The following is an 18,761-nucleotide window of genomic DNA, read 5'->3' as shown; positions in this document are numbered from 1 at the left end:
TTTTATTTAAGGCAAAGCTATTGGTAATACATTCGCAGATTTTTCGAATCCTATAACCGTGAAAAGTCTGCTCCCCGTCGGGGTCCTCCTGAGATGGAGTTAATGATCCCAATCGGAGGCCGATCTTCAGACTGCTCCTCTCTCCTTGGCGGCTTCGATTGCGGCAGGGCCCTAGGTCGGTCTTCCCTACCTTCAGATCAGTGTCGAATGAATCTGTCGAGCCGACCTCATCTGATGAGCTCCTCGATCTCGTCTCGGAGCTGAATACACTACTCCGTGTCGTGGCCGTGGTCACGATGATAGAGGCAGAACTTGTTAGGATTGTGCTTCTCGGGGTGTGTGCGCATCCTTTCCGACCTTGGCAGCTGTTCCCTAACCTCCATCCAAGAGAAGATCCTCTGGAGCAAGTCACAAGCAACCCTCTCTAGGATAGAATTGGATGGCGGAATCGAAGATGTGCTTGATCCTTGGTCAATTGGGGTGGTAGTAGAAACCAAGCTAACTTGTTCAACTCAGGAGGATGACTAACAAGAGTCCCCAACTTAGGGGGTAGGGACAAGAGCCGAAGGCCTAGGCTTTGGAACATGAGCTTGGGCTGGGGAAGCTAGCACTACATCGACTAGGGCATATGAGATCCAAGGGAGGTCGGTCCTATTGTCTGCCCAACTTCGACAGCCTTAGCTTCTTCTGGGCTTTAATAATGGCCAAAGCTTTCCTCTTTCTTATGATATTCTTCTTCAGTATTTTGAGCTCCTCGGGCCTCATATCTACATCAAGCAGAAGCAGATCAATCCAAAAAAAAAATAAAGAAGAAAGATCAACCTATCAAACCGACGCTCACCTCGGGGGTTGGCTAGACTAAGACTAACATTGAAGAGCATTTGTTTTGACAACAGCTGCTTTAATGGTGGAATCTTATACTCATGCAAGATCTTAAAGTGCTGAATATCTTTCTTCTCTAGTAATGGAATTTGAAGGACCGACTCTCTTGGCCATCCCCAGTGAGCAAATCCCCAATCCTTAATCGAAGAAGAAGAAATAAAAAGAAAATGCTCCTTCCAACCATGAACATAGGAAGGAGCACCTTTGATTAAAGATAAAACCCCCTTTTGAGAGGAGACATACCACCAATTATTAGTGTAGGGATACCTCTTAAGGATGAAGAAAGATTGAAAAAGGGGGATGGTTGGACAGACCTTGGCCAAGAAATAAGTGACAAGGAAACCACACATAAAGTGCTAGGAGTTCGAACCATTGAACTCAACGACATGTCCAAAAAAATTGAAAAGCTGAACAATGAACAGAAGGAGGAAAAGTCTAAGTGCTGCCTGGAAGGCCTTCTCATATAGAGCAAGCTGACGATGGGGAGGGTCGCAAATCCGATCGCTCTATCTTAGAAGTTCCAACTCATATTTAAAAAGAATCTCAAACTGAGCCTGTATCAAACTCAGGTCATCGAGGGCTAGTACCGATCAATACTATCCAGGCATGTAAGACTTTTCGACCTTGTGCATGGCATCCGGCTTCTTGGGGTCATACCCTAAGGAAGAAGGATTGGAAGAACAGCCCCCTACTATGTTGCCTGATCTGCCCATCTTATGATTAGAAGCTAAATGAAAAAAAAAAAAGAGCAAGGAAGATGGCGGAAGCAAGACCAACAAATGAAATGGGAGAAGCAAGCATCGAAAGGAGGGACCCAAGGATGTGCTGGGAGACCAACCTGTGATTGAGCGAGCACGTGATGGAGGCTGTCAGAGAAAATGGTCGAAAGTTGCCAAGAAAGTCCAAGAACCACCGCCAACACAAAGCTTGAAGAGGATAGAACTAAAAGGTACAAACAAAAGGGATAGATCTCTACTTATAGATGCCTTAAATGGCGTGATTTGAGCATCGGTTCAATTAGGCGCGCTGGATGATCACCACCTGGCATGACTTTATTGGCCTAATAGACCCCTGGATAGCTCATTTATGAGCGCATCTAAAATGGTGTGCATGATGTTTCATCTTGCCCAAGTGATGCAAACGTGTTACACTGACTCAGGGATCAAGCATCTGACTTGTGTCCTTGATGGATTTGATCTAATGTACTCCCTTCAGCCAATCCAGTTTTGACTCAAACTTGGGAGTAGGAGGCATATGTTATAGGTAGAAAATCTTTGCTGCCTGAGTTGAAGATACCAATAAACCTCAATCATGGCTGATCTAGGGTTGGCCACTGACCCCATACATCAGCCATCAACCCATGCTTCGGCCGACCCCCGCTTCCATCGATCTCAGGGAGCATCAGTTGGCCTTGATTGACATATTTAGAAGGGTTGACTAGAAGCTCTCATATCTTTTTTTTAAATCACACGACCGCTAGAAGTAGCTGGCAATGAGTCAGATAAGGCAACGATAACCTTCAAAGCACAGGAGATCAGGTTAGCTCAGGGTGACGTGCTTGAAGCAACAGGGATGGCCTCCAACTCTCCTCTCTCACAGCTCTCACATTTATTTATAAATAGAGGCAAATAGGAGACCCTTAGGTATGCAATCTCTCTCTCTCTCACACACTCCTTCCCATCTATTTTGAGATTTCAACATGAGCGTAGGAGGATCTCTACCGGAGTCAACTTCGATCAGGAACTTTTTTTGCAGGTCTTGCGACTGTCACCCTGTTGTCGCCGCCCACTCCAGCTGCACCGATCTCAAGTCAGAAAATTGCATCAATAGGCACAAATTGAAAGGAATGGAAAGGAGAGCCATGGGATAGAGTGCTTTGATATTTGTGCAAACGGATGAATGATAAAAGATATAACACTTTGAGATCTAGGCAAGCAAAGGATGACAAAACATGGAGTATTTAAAGATCTGTGCAAGGAGATGAATGATAAAAAATAGAGTGCTTTGAGATCTTTGCACATAGATGATGAATGATAGAAGGCTTTGAGATCTCTATAGGTAGACAGATACTAAAGAATAGAGTGCTTTGAGATCTATGCAAATGGATGGTGACAAAGGACTGAGTGCTTTGAGATATATATAAATGAATGAAAAATCAAAGATGGAGTGCTTTAATATATATATATATATAGTTGGATAATAAAAGGTGAAGCACTTTGACATCTATACATATAAAAAATAGATTCTATATGGCATCTCCATTGCCGGTTACTATAGGCAGCCAAGCATTAGTTAATTATCCATCTAAATATTCCCATTATACTCAAGTACAATTCAAAATATATTGAAGCAAAAAAAAAAAAAAAATCAAAATGTAAATCATCTGCTTAAAGAGCTTCTTTCTTAGTCGAAGCTCTTCGAACAATTATTTCCAGTTTACTAAGCCATATTGTTAAAATTTGGTCAAAAAATAAAAATAAAAAAATCCATTCGAGATGTAGTATTAAATCGAAAGCTACATACAGCGGGTGCAATCAGCCACCATCACATGCCCTTCATTTGACTTCATTTAACTTCATGCGTTCTTCTGATCCACTATGATGGATCCACCCGAACAAAGGCATACAATGCGATCATTATCTCATTCTTAACCATGTTAACTACAACTATTAACATCTTTCCAAACTCATCAACTTTTAGTCCAAAGGGGATTACAAGTAAAACTTGCCCTTCATAAATTCTTCGGCAGTAGGGCCCGCCCAACCACTCGCCCACCAAATCATCGATTTGAGACTCCATCCGTCGTCGTAGATCATCAAGACCACCTTACCATGGTCTCTCTCCCACGGCAAGTTGCATCCTCAAATCCCCACCCTTCATCATCCAACCGACGGTGATGGTGACGCAAGCCATGACATGTTTCCCTTCGGAACTCTCTAGACAGCGAGACCATCTTTCTCTTTTTCTTTTGTTTGGTAAAAAAAAAACATCATCCATACCCCTCACCTCCCAAGATAGAAACAAGAAAAGAACGAAACGAAGTGGGCAAATGCTACGGTGCTTCAAAGTCATTATCGTCTTTTCCGCTTTCAAAAAACTTTCAGCTAACGTAAGAGGTTACCTCACCGTCCCCCAATCCCATCCTCTATATATAGGCCCCTAGAGTTGTAGAGCTTCTTCTCATCGCTTGTTACTCAATCTGGAAAGAGAGAGAGAGAGAGAGAGAGGAGAAAAGAAATAGAGACGGAAACAATGGCGACGGCGGCAGAGAAGGAGGGGGTGGTGCTGCTGGACTTCTGGGTGAGTCCGTTCGGGCAGCGGTGCCGGATCGCGTTGGCGGAGAAGGGTGTGGAGTACGAGTACAAGGAGGAGAATCTGAGCGACAAGAGCCCATTGCTGCTGAAGATGAACCCGATCCACAAGAAGATCCCCGTGCTCATCCACCACGGCAAACCTATCTGCGAATCCCTCGTCATCGTCCAATACATTGACGAGGTCTGGTCCAACAACCCCCTCCTCCCCTCCGACCCCTACGAGCGGGCCAAAGCACGCTTCTGGGCCGACTTCGTCGACAAGAAGGTATGGAGACAACAATGCTAACAAGACAAAGTATACATGTAAAACAAAGAGGTATCGATCTCTTTTTGTGTAAAAGCTGGCCAAGTTATTGCGTTAGTTACTGTTATTAGGTTTCTGAATGTGGGACGAGGCTGTGGAAGCTGAAGGGGGAGGCCCACGAGGAGGCCAGGAAGGACATGATCGAGATCTTGAAGCTTTTGGAGGGTGAGCTCGGAGACAAGAAGTACTTTGGGGGAGAGATCTTCGGCTTTGTGGATGTAGCGCTGGCGCCCTTCACCGCCTGGTTCTACACCTACGAGACCTGTGGCAAATTTAGCATCGAGAAGGAATGCCCGAAACTGACGGCGTGGGCCAAGAGGTGCAAGGAAAGGGAGACCGTCTCCAAGTCCGTTCATCATCCTCACAAGGTCTATGAGTACGTCGGCAAACTCAAGAAAAAGTATGGAGTGGAGTAGAGGAAAGAAACGTGGTGTATGGCTACATGCACGGTTTAAGTAGGGATATGTACGAAAAGTTTATCGTATTTCCTTTGTGTTAGAAGGAAACTTGATCGTGTTTACTTTGTGTAGGAAGGGCATGAAATCCTTTACTTATGAATAAAAGAATCTTTGAGTATCTTTTTTTTCAATCTAATCCACGCAACATGAAATGGTTGTTAACATCATTAGAAGGATATCAAATTATGAACTACAACATGACTAGTTGGTGGAGTATCCCATGTCATGGAGCATCTTGAAGGCGCTAATTAATTGCCATAATGAAATTGCCTTCTTTATAGCAAAGCAAAGAAGAAGCTAGTTATCTCTTTTTAATTCTTTATTCTTAGTTTGCACCTAAATGTGAGGTCTTTAGTTTTTAAATTGACAATCGCTTTCAAATTCTAGGCGCTAGATTTATAGTGTTGCATAATGATAAAATAACAACAATATTAAACCATCATCTACCTCTCTGATCTGTTGAACTACTTGCTAAGCGGCATCTCCAGATGCCTTGGCCTCATTATTTCCTTTAATTAACTTGATTCCTCCCTTTTTCTTTTGATGAAAACTTGATTCCTCCATTAATTGTACTTTTCTCCTACCGTATATTTGCCCTTACAAACTTCTTACATGCTCCATCACTCACATCTAATCCTAGCTCCATTAAATAACTAATCTGGAATTTTTAATATATCAGGAGACCACTTATACGCTATACATAAAAGAATATCTCCAACTATGATAGTAATTTTTCTAAGAGATGGTCCCATGGAGTTGATTGTTCGATATGAAACATACCTCCTATGCCAATGTAGAGTCAAATACTCTAATGGCTATGAGAAATTAACTAGCCACTCCAATTAGGTTTGGCATTGGGTCGGGTCGGGTATGGGTTTGGGTCGATCCGAATCCAACCCAATATCCCAACATTTGGATCCGAACCCGACCTATGATCCAACGAGTCAACACTTTCTTTATCCGCATCCTATCCGATTGGATATCAATTATCTGATCAGATACCCACTCCACCTAAATAAGATTTTCTACATGAAAATAAAAGCATTGAATAATAGCCCACTACCACTTTTTAACTCTTGAGGCTTTAACCAAGTTTAAAGGATATAAGGCCCATATTTTATAGAACCAGTCCACATTTGAACAATATATATACATAAAATCAGATCAGATTCGGATCGGATAGTAAATCGGGGAGGCCACAACCCAAACTTGATCCAACCTAAGATATAAATTTATTAGATTCGATCAGATCGGATCAAAATTCGATCAGCATATTGACCAATCCGACCCATTAGGGTCGAGTCGGGTCGGGTCGGGACCCATTTGGATCAGGTGTAATTGCCAAGTTCAACTCCAATCCAATATTGGATACCGTCTGCAATGACAATCATATAGGTTGACACCCAACCTCACTCTTAGGTGTGATTGTTTTTCGGTGTCCAAAATGTTCCAATTTTCCTTATGAAAAAAATACTCCATTTACTTGGTCATTCTATCCAAACAGTGATATTTGCACAGTTTTTTCTTTCTCTAAGATTGATGTATGATATGATCCAATATTGTTTATAATTCTGTATATAAAGAAGATAGTCATGATATCTCAATTTAATTTTATATTAAATATGCAAATGTCGCTTAAGCTAATTTTAGTTTAATTAGCCATAGTAGCTAGAAAATATCTAAAGACTTTTTTTTTGTCTAATAAGAATTAATTATATAGATTTTACTAAAAATCAATCCTACTCAAAACTCCAAAATTGAACAAAAATTTGGATTTTATGAGAAAATGTCCCTTGTCCAATGACAATAAAAATATGTCAAAGAGAAAATATACTAATTATACTATATTGTAGATGGTGGTCATTTAATTGCTGATATATGATTCTAATCTTAGTTTTGCTATACATGGAAACTATCATAAGTGTTCAAATTTAATTAGATAAAAAGTTTATAATGTACCTTGATAATGGGGGTGAAAGTGGATCGGATAATATCTATCTGGATCTATTTTCATATCCAAATCTATCCAAATATGGATAAAGTTTAGAATATCCAACTAATATCCATATCCATATTCATATCCATCGAAGAAAAATGGATATCGATATGGTTAAATAACTATCTGATTCTTCTTGTAATCCTATTTAATTTTATATAGCACTCAGTAACTTTTAAAAAAATTATACAACTATACTAATATATTGTTAAGTCGATTTATCATCTACTTAGTAATATTTTTGATTCTTTGGTTATAAAGTTTAATTATCCAACTTATATGCATTTATATCTATATTTTCAATATCTATTTTATATCCATATCCATTTAAAATAAATATGGATATGAATTATTGCATTCGACTACTATCTATATTCATCAGATAAAATAAATATAGATATGAATATACTAGTATCTGATCTATATCCGATCTGATTTCAGTCCTACTTGATAACCAATAACCATTCTAGGTTCTACCCCGAGAAGGAATGGTGGTATTGCTTTTGAATATAGGAAGGTAATATAGGATCCATGGTTGATATGGCTGAACTTAGGTGGAGCTAATCTTTTAGCTACCATCTTCATCAAAGGTCATGATCCTTAGCATTTCTACATGTTGGATTTCATTTTAGCCTATGTTTGGTTAAGAGCAAGGAGCAAAATGCATTTTTGAGTTGAGAACTAAGACTTTTTATACAAATAAGAAAGGAAGGAAAGAAGTGAGGAAAAATAAGGAAAAATATTCATGGTAGAAGGGAAGAAAGAAGAGAAGGAAAGAACAAAAGGTAAAAGAGTACAAGAAAAGAATGAGGAAATTAAGGAAAGAAAGAGAAAAGGCAAAGAAAGGAAGGTAGGGTAGAAAAAAAGTGAAAAAAGAAGAAAAAAGAGAAAGAAATAGAAAGGAAGGAAAAGAGAAGAAAAAGGAAAGAAGGAAAGAAGAAAAAAGAGAAAAAAAGAATAAGAAAATTATTTCTTTTTTTAAAAAAAAAAGAAAGTATGGAAGAAAGAAAAAAAGAAAGAAAGAAAGAAATTAAAGAATACAAAAAGTAAAGAAAGACAAAAAAAAAAAGAAACAAACAAATGAAGAAAGCAATAAAGAAAAGAAGAAGGAAAGAGCAATTATGGGTACTTATCAGGATGCTAAATCAAGAATATTGCTAGGATTGGATGAGATCGATGTCCTATTATTTAGAGAGATTTGGATATTTTTGAGATTTAATACCTTGGTCATAAGAAACTAATATATGTATATATATTTTATTTCATTTATAGAGTCCCCTTTTTTATATGCAATCCAGCAATAAATTTGAGGTATATATGTAACTAGGGGTGATGGTAGATCAGATAATATCTATCTGAATCTATTTTCATACCTGAATTCATCTAGATATGAATAGAAATTGGAGTAGCTAACTAATATACATATCCATATCCATATCTATTAAAAAAAAAGATATGGATATGGATAAAAATAGATAATTATCCGATTCATATCTAAATTCTGATTATTTTATAATCTTATTTAATTTTTTATAGCACTTATTAATTTTTAAAATATATATATAATCATATGAATATATTATTAATTTGATTTATCATTCATATAATAATAATATCTTTGATTCTGTAGTTATAAAGTTTAATTATTTGATTTATATACATATTAATATCCATAATTTTAGTACCTGATTTATATCCATTTTTGTTTAAATAAATATGGATATCTTTGATTCTGTAGTCATAAAGTTTAATTATTTGATTTATATACATATTTATATCCATACTTTTAGTAACTAATTTATATTTATTTTTATTTAAATAAATATGGATATAAAATTTTGCATTCGACTAAGATCTATATCCATATTTGTATTTGTCAAACAAAATAAATGTGCATATGGATATACTAGAATCCAATCCATATCCGATTCAGCCCTATATGTAACTTTCCACCCACCTTATATCATATGATAAGTGAACAAGTAGCCCACCAATATGATAGTTTATTGTATAAAATAACATAATTCAAAATATATGATAGGCCAAAAATGACTAAAGCTTCACTATAAAATAACATAAATGAAAATAATCATTGCTCCCAACACAATTAGCAGTGGAATTCTGACAACCAAAGTAGCACCCAAAAAAGCCAATGGATTTTAATAGCAAGTGAATCTGCTTGTTGGAGTAATATAAGCAAAGAGTAACAAAGTCTTTAGATAAGTGAAAATAGGATAGCTTAAGGAACAAGGGGTATTTAGATAGGGATGGCAACAAAATCCCAACCCGTGAGTATCCGATCTGATCTGACCTGATTGGGTCGAATAGCCAATGCGATGACTGGGTTTGGGCCAGATTTGGATAAAACTTGAATGCTTGACTTTGGGTTCGAGCTGGGAATGGATAGCTATGCATCCAACTCGATACCTAACCCAAACCTGACCTAAACTATTTTAGTATTTTAAGATATATATATATTATTATTATATTAATTGTTTGTAGGTGGATTGGGTGAAAAATGATGTTACAACTAAGGATTGATCGAGAATTATTATTTAAGTTTTTCAAAACTTAGAACTTAGATGTGCTTTTAAATTATATTTGTATTTTTATTTACTTCAAAGGTATTGGAACTAAGTGTTGTTGAACTAACCATTATTGAATTTTATTTGCTTAAGGTAGTTTGAATTTTATTTTGATTGAACATAAAACTAAGTGTTGTTGAATTTTATTTGTTTAAGGTATATATGATTTATGGAATGGTAGTATAGCTTTAGAGTTGACAGAAATGAAAAAAAAATGCTCAATATGACTCAATTGAACTCAGGCCGAATAAATTTGAATTATCCGTACCCAATTGAGATGGGTTTGGCCAAAAAAAAAAAACAATCTTGATAGTGTTTGGGCTGAGTTTGGATAGTTTATTAGATATTTGGATTTGGATTTGGATAGTTTATTGGGTATTTAGATTTAGATTGGATAAATCTAAATTACCCGATATCCGATTGAGATAGCTTTGGATATTGATTTGCGGCCTGATACCATCCCTATATCCAGATGAAGGAAAAAAGAGCTTTCATCCAAGGCCAATATTAGATTGAATTTTTATAACCTTCTTTATATCCTCTGGCATTCAATAAAATATTCTGGTATGCTAGTTGTATGATATGATTTTATTAGCGAATATTATTAGTCTCATTTTTGCTATCTTGAGTACATATTAGAATATATGTCTAATCATATATATTAGATTGTATCAAAAATAATGATGATGAGCTCATTATAGTACTTCGAGGAGCCACAGTAGGTGGTAAGGGGATTGAGATTTAGCGAAAGATGATAAGGGTAGCCAAAAAGGGATGAATGGTAGGTAATGAAATCTAAGACAAAAGGAGAATTGAGTGAGTTCGCGAGCAAATAGCAAAGATCTATAGGAATTGATAGAATTCAAGGTTGATACTTGATAGATACCAAATTAAAGTGAAAGAAGATTTAGGAAAAGAGGAAAATGGTTATATGTAATTCATCCATGAATAATGAAGGAGCATGAGTGCTTTTCAGTATTAGGTAAGTATTGATTTCAAATCAATTAATCTCTTAGTATCTAACTAAATTAATTTAAAATCAATCCATTATATGAGGGGATAAATTGAGATCTTAGTCATCATATAACCATCATGATCCTAAAATGTCTCATTTATGTTGGCATTTTTCTCAAACTCTTATCATGACCAAAGTAAACCAAGATTAATTTTAGCTCATCATGGTCATTGGCACTTTCAAAGATAGCCAAAATCTCGGCCTTTACAAACCCTACTTCCACGTCATATTAATAAGATGTAAGCAAAATGTATGTAAGATAGACATTAAAAGAAATAGAACAAAACAAACTAACAAAAGAGAGGAATAGAGTGAAAGCGTGATCATTTACTTCGACATGGGTTTTGAGAATGAAGCTGGATTTGATATAGAATAGAACTCTTCTTTTAAGATTCTCCAATTTCTTATCTTTTTAATTTCATTTTCTAAAAATTGAGTTTAGATTTTCTCTCTCCTATTTGTTTAAGAACAATCATGGGTTGTGGCTCGTCTCCTTTCTCTCTAACCCCCCCCCCCCCGCATCAAGCAAGCAAGGATTGTGAAAATTTTGAATGTTCTTGGGCCAAGAACATATGCATCCACAGTCTTGGCTTATCTAATCTCCTCACTTAAGGGAAATACTTTGTACACCGCTTGCGGTGTAGAAAATTCGATATAGAGTGTACTGTCTCATCCGATTGGACCACGAAGCTCTCATTTTCCAACATGTATTTAATATCTGCAATTCTACTTTTTCGTTTAAAATTTTGAATGATGAAAATATTCTTTTTTTTTCAAAAAATTATGACATCCTATATCGATATTATGGCACCCTGCATTGAAATTATGACTTTCTGCCCAGAATATCATAATTTTTTCACAGAATATCATAAAAAGGGAAGGATATTTTCATTATTAAAAAAATTATGAAAAAATTTCAGTAACGAAAATATCCTTCCCTCTTTATGACATCCTATGAAAAAATTATGACATCCCATGCAGAAAGTCATAATTTCAGTGCAGGATGCCATAATATCGACACAGGATGCCATAATTTTTTTGAAAAGGAAGAAGCATTTTCATCATTCAAAATTTGAAACAAAAAAGTAAAACTATGGATATTAAATATACATTAGAAAATGATGGTTACGTGATCCAATAGGACGAAACGGTGTGCTCCACGTCAGATTTTCTATGCTGCAGGCGGTGTACAAAGAATTTCTCCTTGAGATAATCTCTTCAAAGAAAAATAAGCATAGTACACTTGACCAGGACTATTAAAAAGCTCATGATTTGACACCGTTCTAATGATGATGTTAACAACCATTTGATGTTTCATGGATTAGATGGACAATAAGACACTTAAAGTTTATTTTATTCGGAAGCAAAGGAGCACGCTAAAACTATTTCACGCCATTCTCCAATACAAAGCAAATGCAATAAACTTTCAATACATCCCGACTCAAACCATGGATCCATATATATTATGTTTCTTTCCTCTACTCCAGTCCAAACAACCTCTTGAGGTAGCCGACGAACTCATGGACCTTGTGGGAATCATGAAGGGACTTGGAAACACTCTCCCTCTCCATGCACCTCTTGGCCCATGCCACCAGCTTCGGGCATTCCTTCTCGATGCTAAAGTTGCCACAAATCTCATAGGTGTGGAACCAGGTCGTGAAGGGCACCAATGCAACATCCACAAAGCCGAAGGTCTCTCCTCCAGAGTACTTCTTGTCTCCAAGCTCACCCTCCAAAAGCTTTAAGATCTTGATCATGTCCTTCCTGTCTTCCTCACGGGCCTCCCCCTTCAGCTTCCATAGCCTTGTCCCACATTCATAGACCTAGTAATGGTAACAATCCCAAAAATCATGACAAGCTTTTATACAAAATAAGATTGATTTATCTCTAAGGAGGACATGCAAGTTTTGTATATATATATACTTTGTCTTGTTAGCATTGTTCTCACCATACCTTCTTGTCGACAAAGTCAGCCCAGAAGCGTGCTTTGGCTCGCTCATAGGGGTCGGAGGGAAGGAGGGGGTTGTTGGACCAAATCTCATCGATGTATTGGACGATGATGAGGGATTCACAGATAGGTTTGCCGTGGTGGATGAGCACGGGGATCTTCTTGTGGATCGGGTTCATCTTCAGCAGCAGTGGGCTCTTGTCGCTCAGATTCTCCTCCTTGTACTCGTAATCCACCCCCTTCTCTGCCAATGCGATCCGGCACCGCTGTCCGAATGGGCTTACCCAAAAGTCCAGCAGCACCATTCCGTCCTCCGCTGCCGTCGCCATTGATTCCTTCTCCATTTCTTTTCTCCTCTCTCTCTTTTATATAGAAGGGTGGGATCAAATCACCTCAAGTAAGGTAACCTCTTAGCTTAGCTATCGCAGTTTTGATTCCTATTGACACTGTTTACTTTTCGTCACACACATTGCCCTCTTGAATTTGGTCCCCAACATCAGGTCAATAATTCTTATACCAGCCCAAACGAACAAAATCTATTACTAATCGTCTATTTAGTATGGAAGATGGATGGGATTAAGGATGGATAAAAAGAAAAAGATAGATAAGAGAAAGGATGAATAGGTCTTCCATTCATCCTCCCATATATTTGATAAAATATGGAAGCATGAATGAGAATAATTTCCTTCTTTAAATGATATAGGAAGAATAAAAGAAATAATGGATGATATTTTTATGGTATGTTTATTAAACTATTTTAAATAAAAAAGTATTATTATTATTAATTTATAATGCTTATTTATCCTAAACAAATAGAGCAATATATAAATTATAATCTTTATAATTTATAGTAATGTAAAAATTATATAAATATATAATTTTAATTTAATTTTAATTTATAAATAATTTTATAAATTAATTATATGTAAATAAATTTGTCTATATATTATTATATAAATAACTAATTAATTTATAATTTCTAAATTGATAATATTGAAATTAATTTCAATACAAATAGTTGACTAAAAATTAATGAACATAAATAAAAAATAGAATATAATTCTAATTATTTACTTTTAATTATGAAAATTATGTGCTAAAATTTAAAATAATTATTAAAAAATTTAAGATAAATTATAAAAATATCCTCAATCTTAACTTAATTTCACTTATATTCCTTGATATTAAAGAGTGTCAAACTAAGTTCATATATAACCATATATAGGTGTTGGCTCTCATGAAGAAACATACCAAGGATGAGATATAGAGGCTAGCAAATCCCCCACTTCATCATGCATTACATTGCAAGTGATGGCCTCATTGAGAAGAAGATAGACCTAAGCTAGATGTTTATTAGTGTAGACACATATAAGAGTAGATATGCCTATAATGGCATATAAGGAACCATGTAGAGGGGTTAGTATAAGATATATATGTATGTATAAGATATCCCTTAATTATCCTTAGGTTGCATTTGGTGTATCTCCAGGCAATCTTGAAAAGTAATATGGATTGCCTTCAGGATAAATTACTATCATTAAATTGTCAGTAATATTGATTACTATATTTGGTATACACAATTAATGTTGCAGTAAAATTATTGAAAATCTTGATTGACATATTAAGTATAACAATCAGATTATCGATAATGTAAAATCAAATTCTCAAAATATCCCTAATAATTTTATCCGAATGCTCTTCTTTTTCTTTGATGAGAAGTGGTAGGAGTGGTATTGGTATGGTGATAGCATGGAGAAGTAGCAAATCGGAGGGTGTAGAGAACTACGAACACTAGGGGGTGGGAAGTAGGCGAGCACGTGTGGAGCCATGGGGGTGTGGGGATGGGCATAGAGGAGCCACACGAGGGTGGTGGGGGACAAGGGTGAAGAATCCATGGGCAAACAAAGGAAGATGGAGGAGTCGCAGGCTGGGGTTGCATGTAGAGTAGGTTGGGTAATGGGCTTTGTGTGATTTTTTTTAAAAGATAATTTTATCCAAAATTTTTATTATAATATTACTAAAAAAGTGATAATCTAAATAGCCACCCCTCCACAAGATAATTCAGATTGCCTCTCAAGAGGCAATCTGCATTGCCAAGATTATCTGGATTACCATCCAAAGAGCATACCAAATACAGTAATCCATATTATCATATTAAATTGCTAACAATCTGGATAGATTGCCAACTATCAAATACAATCTTAGGTTGTATTTAGTGCATTGTCAGGCAATAATAATCTAGGTTATCAGGTAATCTGGATTACCTACAATCTAGATAGATTGCCAGTAATGTTGATTACTATGTTTGATACATACAGATAATATTGTAGTAAAATTATTGAGAATCTTAATTGATATGTTGGTATGACAATCAGATTACTAGTAATATAATATCAAATTTTTAAAATAACCTTATTATTAGTTTAATATTTTAAAATATTTATTTAATTTTTTAATGATAAATATTATTATATAAAAAAATTATTTTTTAATTAAATAATTAAATTATTTAATTTTTTATTATTTTTAATACTTATTATTATTTTTTATTATTTTTTTTGAGAAAATCTTTTCATGGATAAATTTTTTAATTTAAACATCTGAAAAATTCTATATTCATCCTTGAAACACATGATTAAACTCATAATTACTCAAAGTTTGATAATCATCAAAATCATTTATGGGGTGAACAATCTCTTTCTTTCTGATGATGATAAAATTTTGAGTATATACACAAATAATAAATATAATATGTTTCAATTAATTTATCAATATGAATCATGAAGTAAATAATTAAGTATTTGTAGGCATATATTTCATGAATGCTTCAATTTTTCTTCAATTTATCTTAAGTTCAGTTTCAAGAATCAATCCACATTTCAACATATACTCATTTCAAATGACTGTCTCAATTCAAATAAATGAGCATTTGATGCATGATGAAATAACTCAAGCATTTTAAGTATTTCAAGCATATACTCCATATAACTCCTTCTCTTTTTGATAGTATCAAAAAGCTTAAGGAAAGAATTTTAAAATAAATCATCAAAATCAAGTTAAAACTCAGATAAACATACTTCACTATTCAAAATTTGATTCAAGTTCTTTTTCAAATCTTAGATTAAACTTTCAAATTCAGATTTTAAAATTTCTCCCCCATTTTAAAACTTTTATCTTTTTAAAAATTTACAGTAGATTGAATTTCTTTCTTTTTTTAATCAATATAGATTTAAAAGGCACATCTCTTCCTTTTTGAATAAAGTAGATGCATTAAATAGATTCTCAAATTCAATTATAAGATTGCTTTAAGCTTCAAAAATTCAAAAAGGATAAAGCATTTCAGAATAAAAAATTTAGAATATCAAAGCTAAGCATTAGATATATTTGGAAACTCATCTCTTTCTTTTCTTAATAATTATTTATCAATTAATTTTTTTGAAAGTAATAGAGCAAAATGTGGTGTCAGAGCAAAATACGCTTAAGATAAAATAATCTTTCCTTTTTCTAAGAGATAGGTTGTTTGATACCAATTATAAAAATAATTTATTTTATATCAATTTTTGGTACCAATTATTTTGAAAATCAGTTCAAATAGTAAATTTCTTGAATCTTTTTCTTGATATCAATTAGAGATTTGAAGACCAAGTTTTAAATTTAGAGATTTTTTTGATCATAACAAAATATAAATATATGTTTCAAATATGGCTTACCATGGTCAACTCTCCCACGGCAAGTTGCATCCTCAAATCCCCACCCTTCATCATCCAACCGACGGTGACGGTGACGCAAGCCATGACGTTTCCCTTCGGAACTCTCTAGACAGCGAGACCATCTTTCTCTTTTTCTTTTGTTTGGTAAAAAAAAAAACATCATCCATACCCCTCACCTCCCAAGATAGAAATAAGAAAAGAACGAAACGAAGTGGGCAAATGCTACGGTACTTCAAAGTCGTCAATTCCGTTTTCAAAAAACTTTTAGCTAACGTAAGAGGTTACCTCACCGTCCCCCAATCCCATCCTCTATATATAGGCCCCAAGAGTTGTAGAGCTTCTTCTCATCGCTTGTTACTCAATCTGGAGAGAGAGAGAGAGAGAGAGAGAGAGAGGAGAAAAGAAATAGAGACGGAAACAATGGCGACGGCGGCAGAGAAGGAGGGGGTGGTGCTGCTGGACTTCTGGGTGAGTCCGTTCGGGCAGCGGTGCCGGATCGCGTTGGCGGAGAAGGGTGTGGAGTACGAGTACAAGGAGGAGAATCTGATCGACAAGAGCCCATTGCTGCTGAAGATGAACCCGATCCACAAGAAGATCCCCGTGCTCATCCACCACGGCAAACCTATCTGCGAATCCCTCATCATCGTCCAATACATTGACGAGGTCTGGTCCAACAACCCCCTCCTCCCCTCCGACCCCTACGAGCGGGCCAAAGCACGCTTCTGGGCGGACTTCGTCGACAAGAAGGTATGGAGACAACAATGCTAACAAGACAAAGTATACATGTAAAACAAAGAGGTATCGATCTCTTTTTGTGTAAAAGCTTGCCAAGTTATTGCGTTTGTTACTGTTATTAGGTTTATGAATGTGGGACGAGGCTGTGGAAGCTGAAGGGGGAGGCCCACGAGGAGGCCAGGAAGGACATGATCGAGATCTTGAAGCTTTTGGAGGGTGAGCTCGGAGACAAGAAGTACTTCGGGGGAGAGACCTTCGGCTTTGTGGATGTTGCGGTGGCGCCCTTCACAGCCTGGTTCTACACCTACGAGACCTGTGGCAAATTCAGCGTCGACGAGGAATGCCTGAAGCTGGCGGCGTGGGCCAAGAGGTGCAAGGGAAGGGAGAGCGTCTCCAAGTCCGTTCATGATCCCCACAAGGTCTATGAGTTCGTCGGCAAACTTAAGAAGAAGTTTGGATTGGAGTAGAGGGAAGAAACGTGGTGTATGGCTACATGCACGGTTTAAGTAGGGATATGTACGAAAAGTTTATCGTATTTCCTTTGCGTTAGAAGGAAACTTCATCGTGTTTGCTTTGTGTAAGAAGGGCATGAAATCCTTTACTTATGAATAAAAGAATCTTTGAGTATCTTTTTTTTCAATCTAATCCACGCAACATGAAATGGTTGTTAACATCATTAGAAGGATATCAAATTATGAACTACAACATGACTAGTTGGTGGAGTATCCCATGTCATGGAGCATCTTGAAGGCGCTAATTAATTGCCATAATGAAATTGCCTTCTTTATAGCAAAGCAAAGAAGAAGCTAGTTATCTCTTTTTAATTCTTTATTCTTAGTTTGCACCTAAATGTGAGGTCTTTAGTTTTTAAATTGACAATCGCTTTCAAATTCTAGGCGTTAGATTTATAGTGTTGCATAATGATAAAATAACAACAATATTAAACCATCATCTACCTCTCTGATCTGTTGAACTACTTGCTAAGCGGCATCTCCAGATGCCTTGGCCTCATTATTTCCTTTAATTAACTTGATTCCTCCCTTTTTCTTTTGATGAAAACTTGATTCCTCCATTAATTGTACTTTTCTCCTACCGTATATTTGCCCTTACAAACTTCTTACATGCTCCATCACTCACATCTAATCCTAGCTCCATTAAATAACTAATCTGGAATTTTTAATATATCAGGAGACCACTTATACGCTATACATAAAAGAATATCTCCAACTATGATAGTAATTTTTCTAAGAGATGGTCCCATGGAGTTGATTGTTCGATATGAAACATACCTCCTATGCCAATGTAGAGTCAAATACTCTAATGGCTATGAGAAATTAACTAGCCACTCCAATTAGGTTTGGCATTAGGTCGGGTCGGGTATGGGTTTGGGTCGATCCGAATCCAACCCAATATCCCAGCATTTGGATCCGAACCCGACCTATGATCCAACGAGTCAACACTTTCTTTATCCGTATCCTATCCGATTGGATATCAATTATTTGATCAGATACCCACCCCACCTAAATAAGATTTTCTACATGAAAATAAAAGCATTGAATAATAGCCCACTACCACTTTTTAACTCTTGAGGCTTTAACCAAGTTTAAAGGATATAAGGCCCATATTTTATAGAACCAGTCCACATTTGAACAATATATATACATAAAATCAGATCGGATTCGGATCGGATAGTGGATCGGGGAGGCCACAACCCAAACTTGATCCAACCTAAGATATAAATTTATTAGATTCGATCAGATCAGATCAAAATTCGATCAACATATTGACCAATCCGACCCATTAGGGTCGAGTCG

The 18,761-nt window shown here is 36.0% G+C and overlaps 3 protein-coding genes across 3 annotated transcripts; 2 read left to right on the top strand and 1 right to left on the bottom strand.

The window, feature by feature from the left end:
* Positions 1-4,052: 4,052 nt before the first annotated feature.
* LOC140855582 (probable glutathione S-transferase parA) lies at positions 4,053-5,089 on the top strand. The gene is made up of 2 exons (XM_073251611.1): positions 4,053-4,461; positions 4,572-5,089. The coding sequence occupies exons 1-2, from the start codon at positions 4,135-4,137 to the stop codon at positions 4,914-4,916; spliced, it is 672 nt and encodes a 223-aa protein (XP_073107712.1). The 5' UTR covers positions 4,053-4,134; the 3' UTR covers positions 4,917-5,089.
* A 6,943-nt stretch (positions 5,090-12,032) lies between these two features.
* LOC140855583 (probable glutathione S-transferase parA) lies at positions 12,033-12,831 on the bottom strand. Its single transcript, XM_073251613.1, has 2 exons — positions 12,508-12,831; positions 12,033-12,377 (listed from the first exon to the last, which is right to left on the bottom strand). The coding sequence occupies exons 1-2, from the start codon at positions 12,829-12,831 to the stop codon at positions 12,033-12,035; spliced, it is 669 nt and encodes a 222-aa protein (XP_073107714.1).
* Positions 12,832-16,558: 3,727 nt separating this feature from the next.
* LOC140855581 (probable glutathione S-transferase parA) lies at positions 16,559-17,587 on the top strand. Its single transcript, XM_073251610.1, has 2 exons — positions 16,559-16,959; positions 17,070-17,587. Exons 1-2 carry the CDS (start codon positions 16,633-16,635, stop codon positions 17,412-17,414), a joined length of 672 nt encoding a protein of 223 aa, XP_073107711.1. The 5' UTR covers positions 16,559-16,632; the 3' UTR covers positions 17,415-17,587.
* Positions 17,588-18,761: the final 1,174 nt, after the last annotated feature.

Source organism: Elaeis guineensis, chromosome 2 (genome assembly GCF_000442705.2).
Source record: "Elaeis guineensis isolate ETL-2024a chromosome 2, EG11, whole genome shotgun sequence".
Classification (NCBI taxonomy): domain Eukaryota; kingdom Viridiplantae; phylum Streptophyta; class Magnoliopsida; order Arecales; family Arecaceae; genus Elaeis; species Elaeis guineensis.
The sequence above is the reverse complement of the archived record's forward strand: the minus strand, read 5'-3'. Positions and strand labels throughout refer to the sequence as shown.

Bases quoted from the DNA above. Each gene is read 5' to 3' on its own strand.
- LOC140855582 (XM_073251611.1), top strand. From the start codon at position 4,135: ATGGCGACGGCGGCAGAGAAGGAGGGGGTGGTGCTGCTGGACTTCTGG. The intron at 4,462-4,571 runs GTATGGAGACAA...TACTGTTATTAG, and splicing joins CCGACTTCGTCGACAAGAAG to GTTTCTGAATGTGGGACGAG.
- LOC140855583 (XM_073251613.1), bottom strand. From the start codon at position 12,831: ATGGCGACGGCAGCGGAGGACGGAATGGTGCTGCTGGACTTTTGGGTA. The intron at 12,378-12,507 runs GTATGGTGAGAA...TACCATTACTAG, and splicing joins CTGACTTTGTCGACAAGAAG to GTCTATGAATGTGGGACAAG.
- LOC140855581 (XM_073251610.1), top strand. From the start codon at position 16,633: ATGGCGACGGCGGCAGAGAAGGAGGGGGTGGTGCTGCTGGACTTCTGG. The intron at 16,960-17,069 runs GTATGGAGACAA...TACTGTTATTAG, and splicing joins CGGACTTCGTCGACAAGAAG to GTTTATGAATGTGGGACGAG.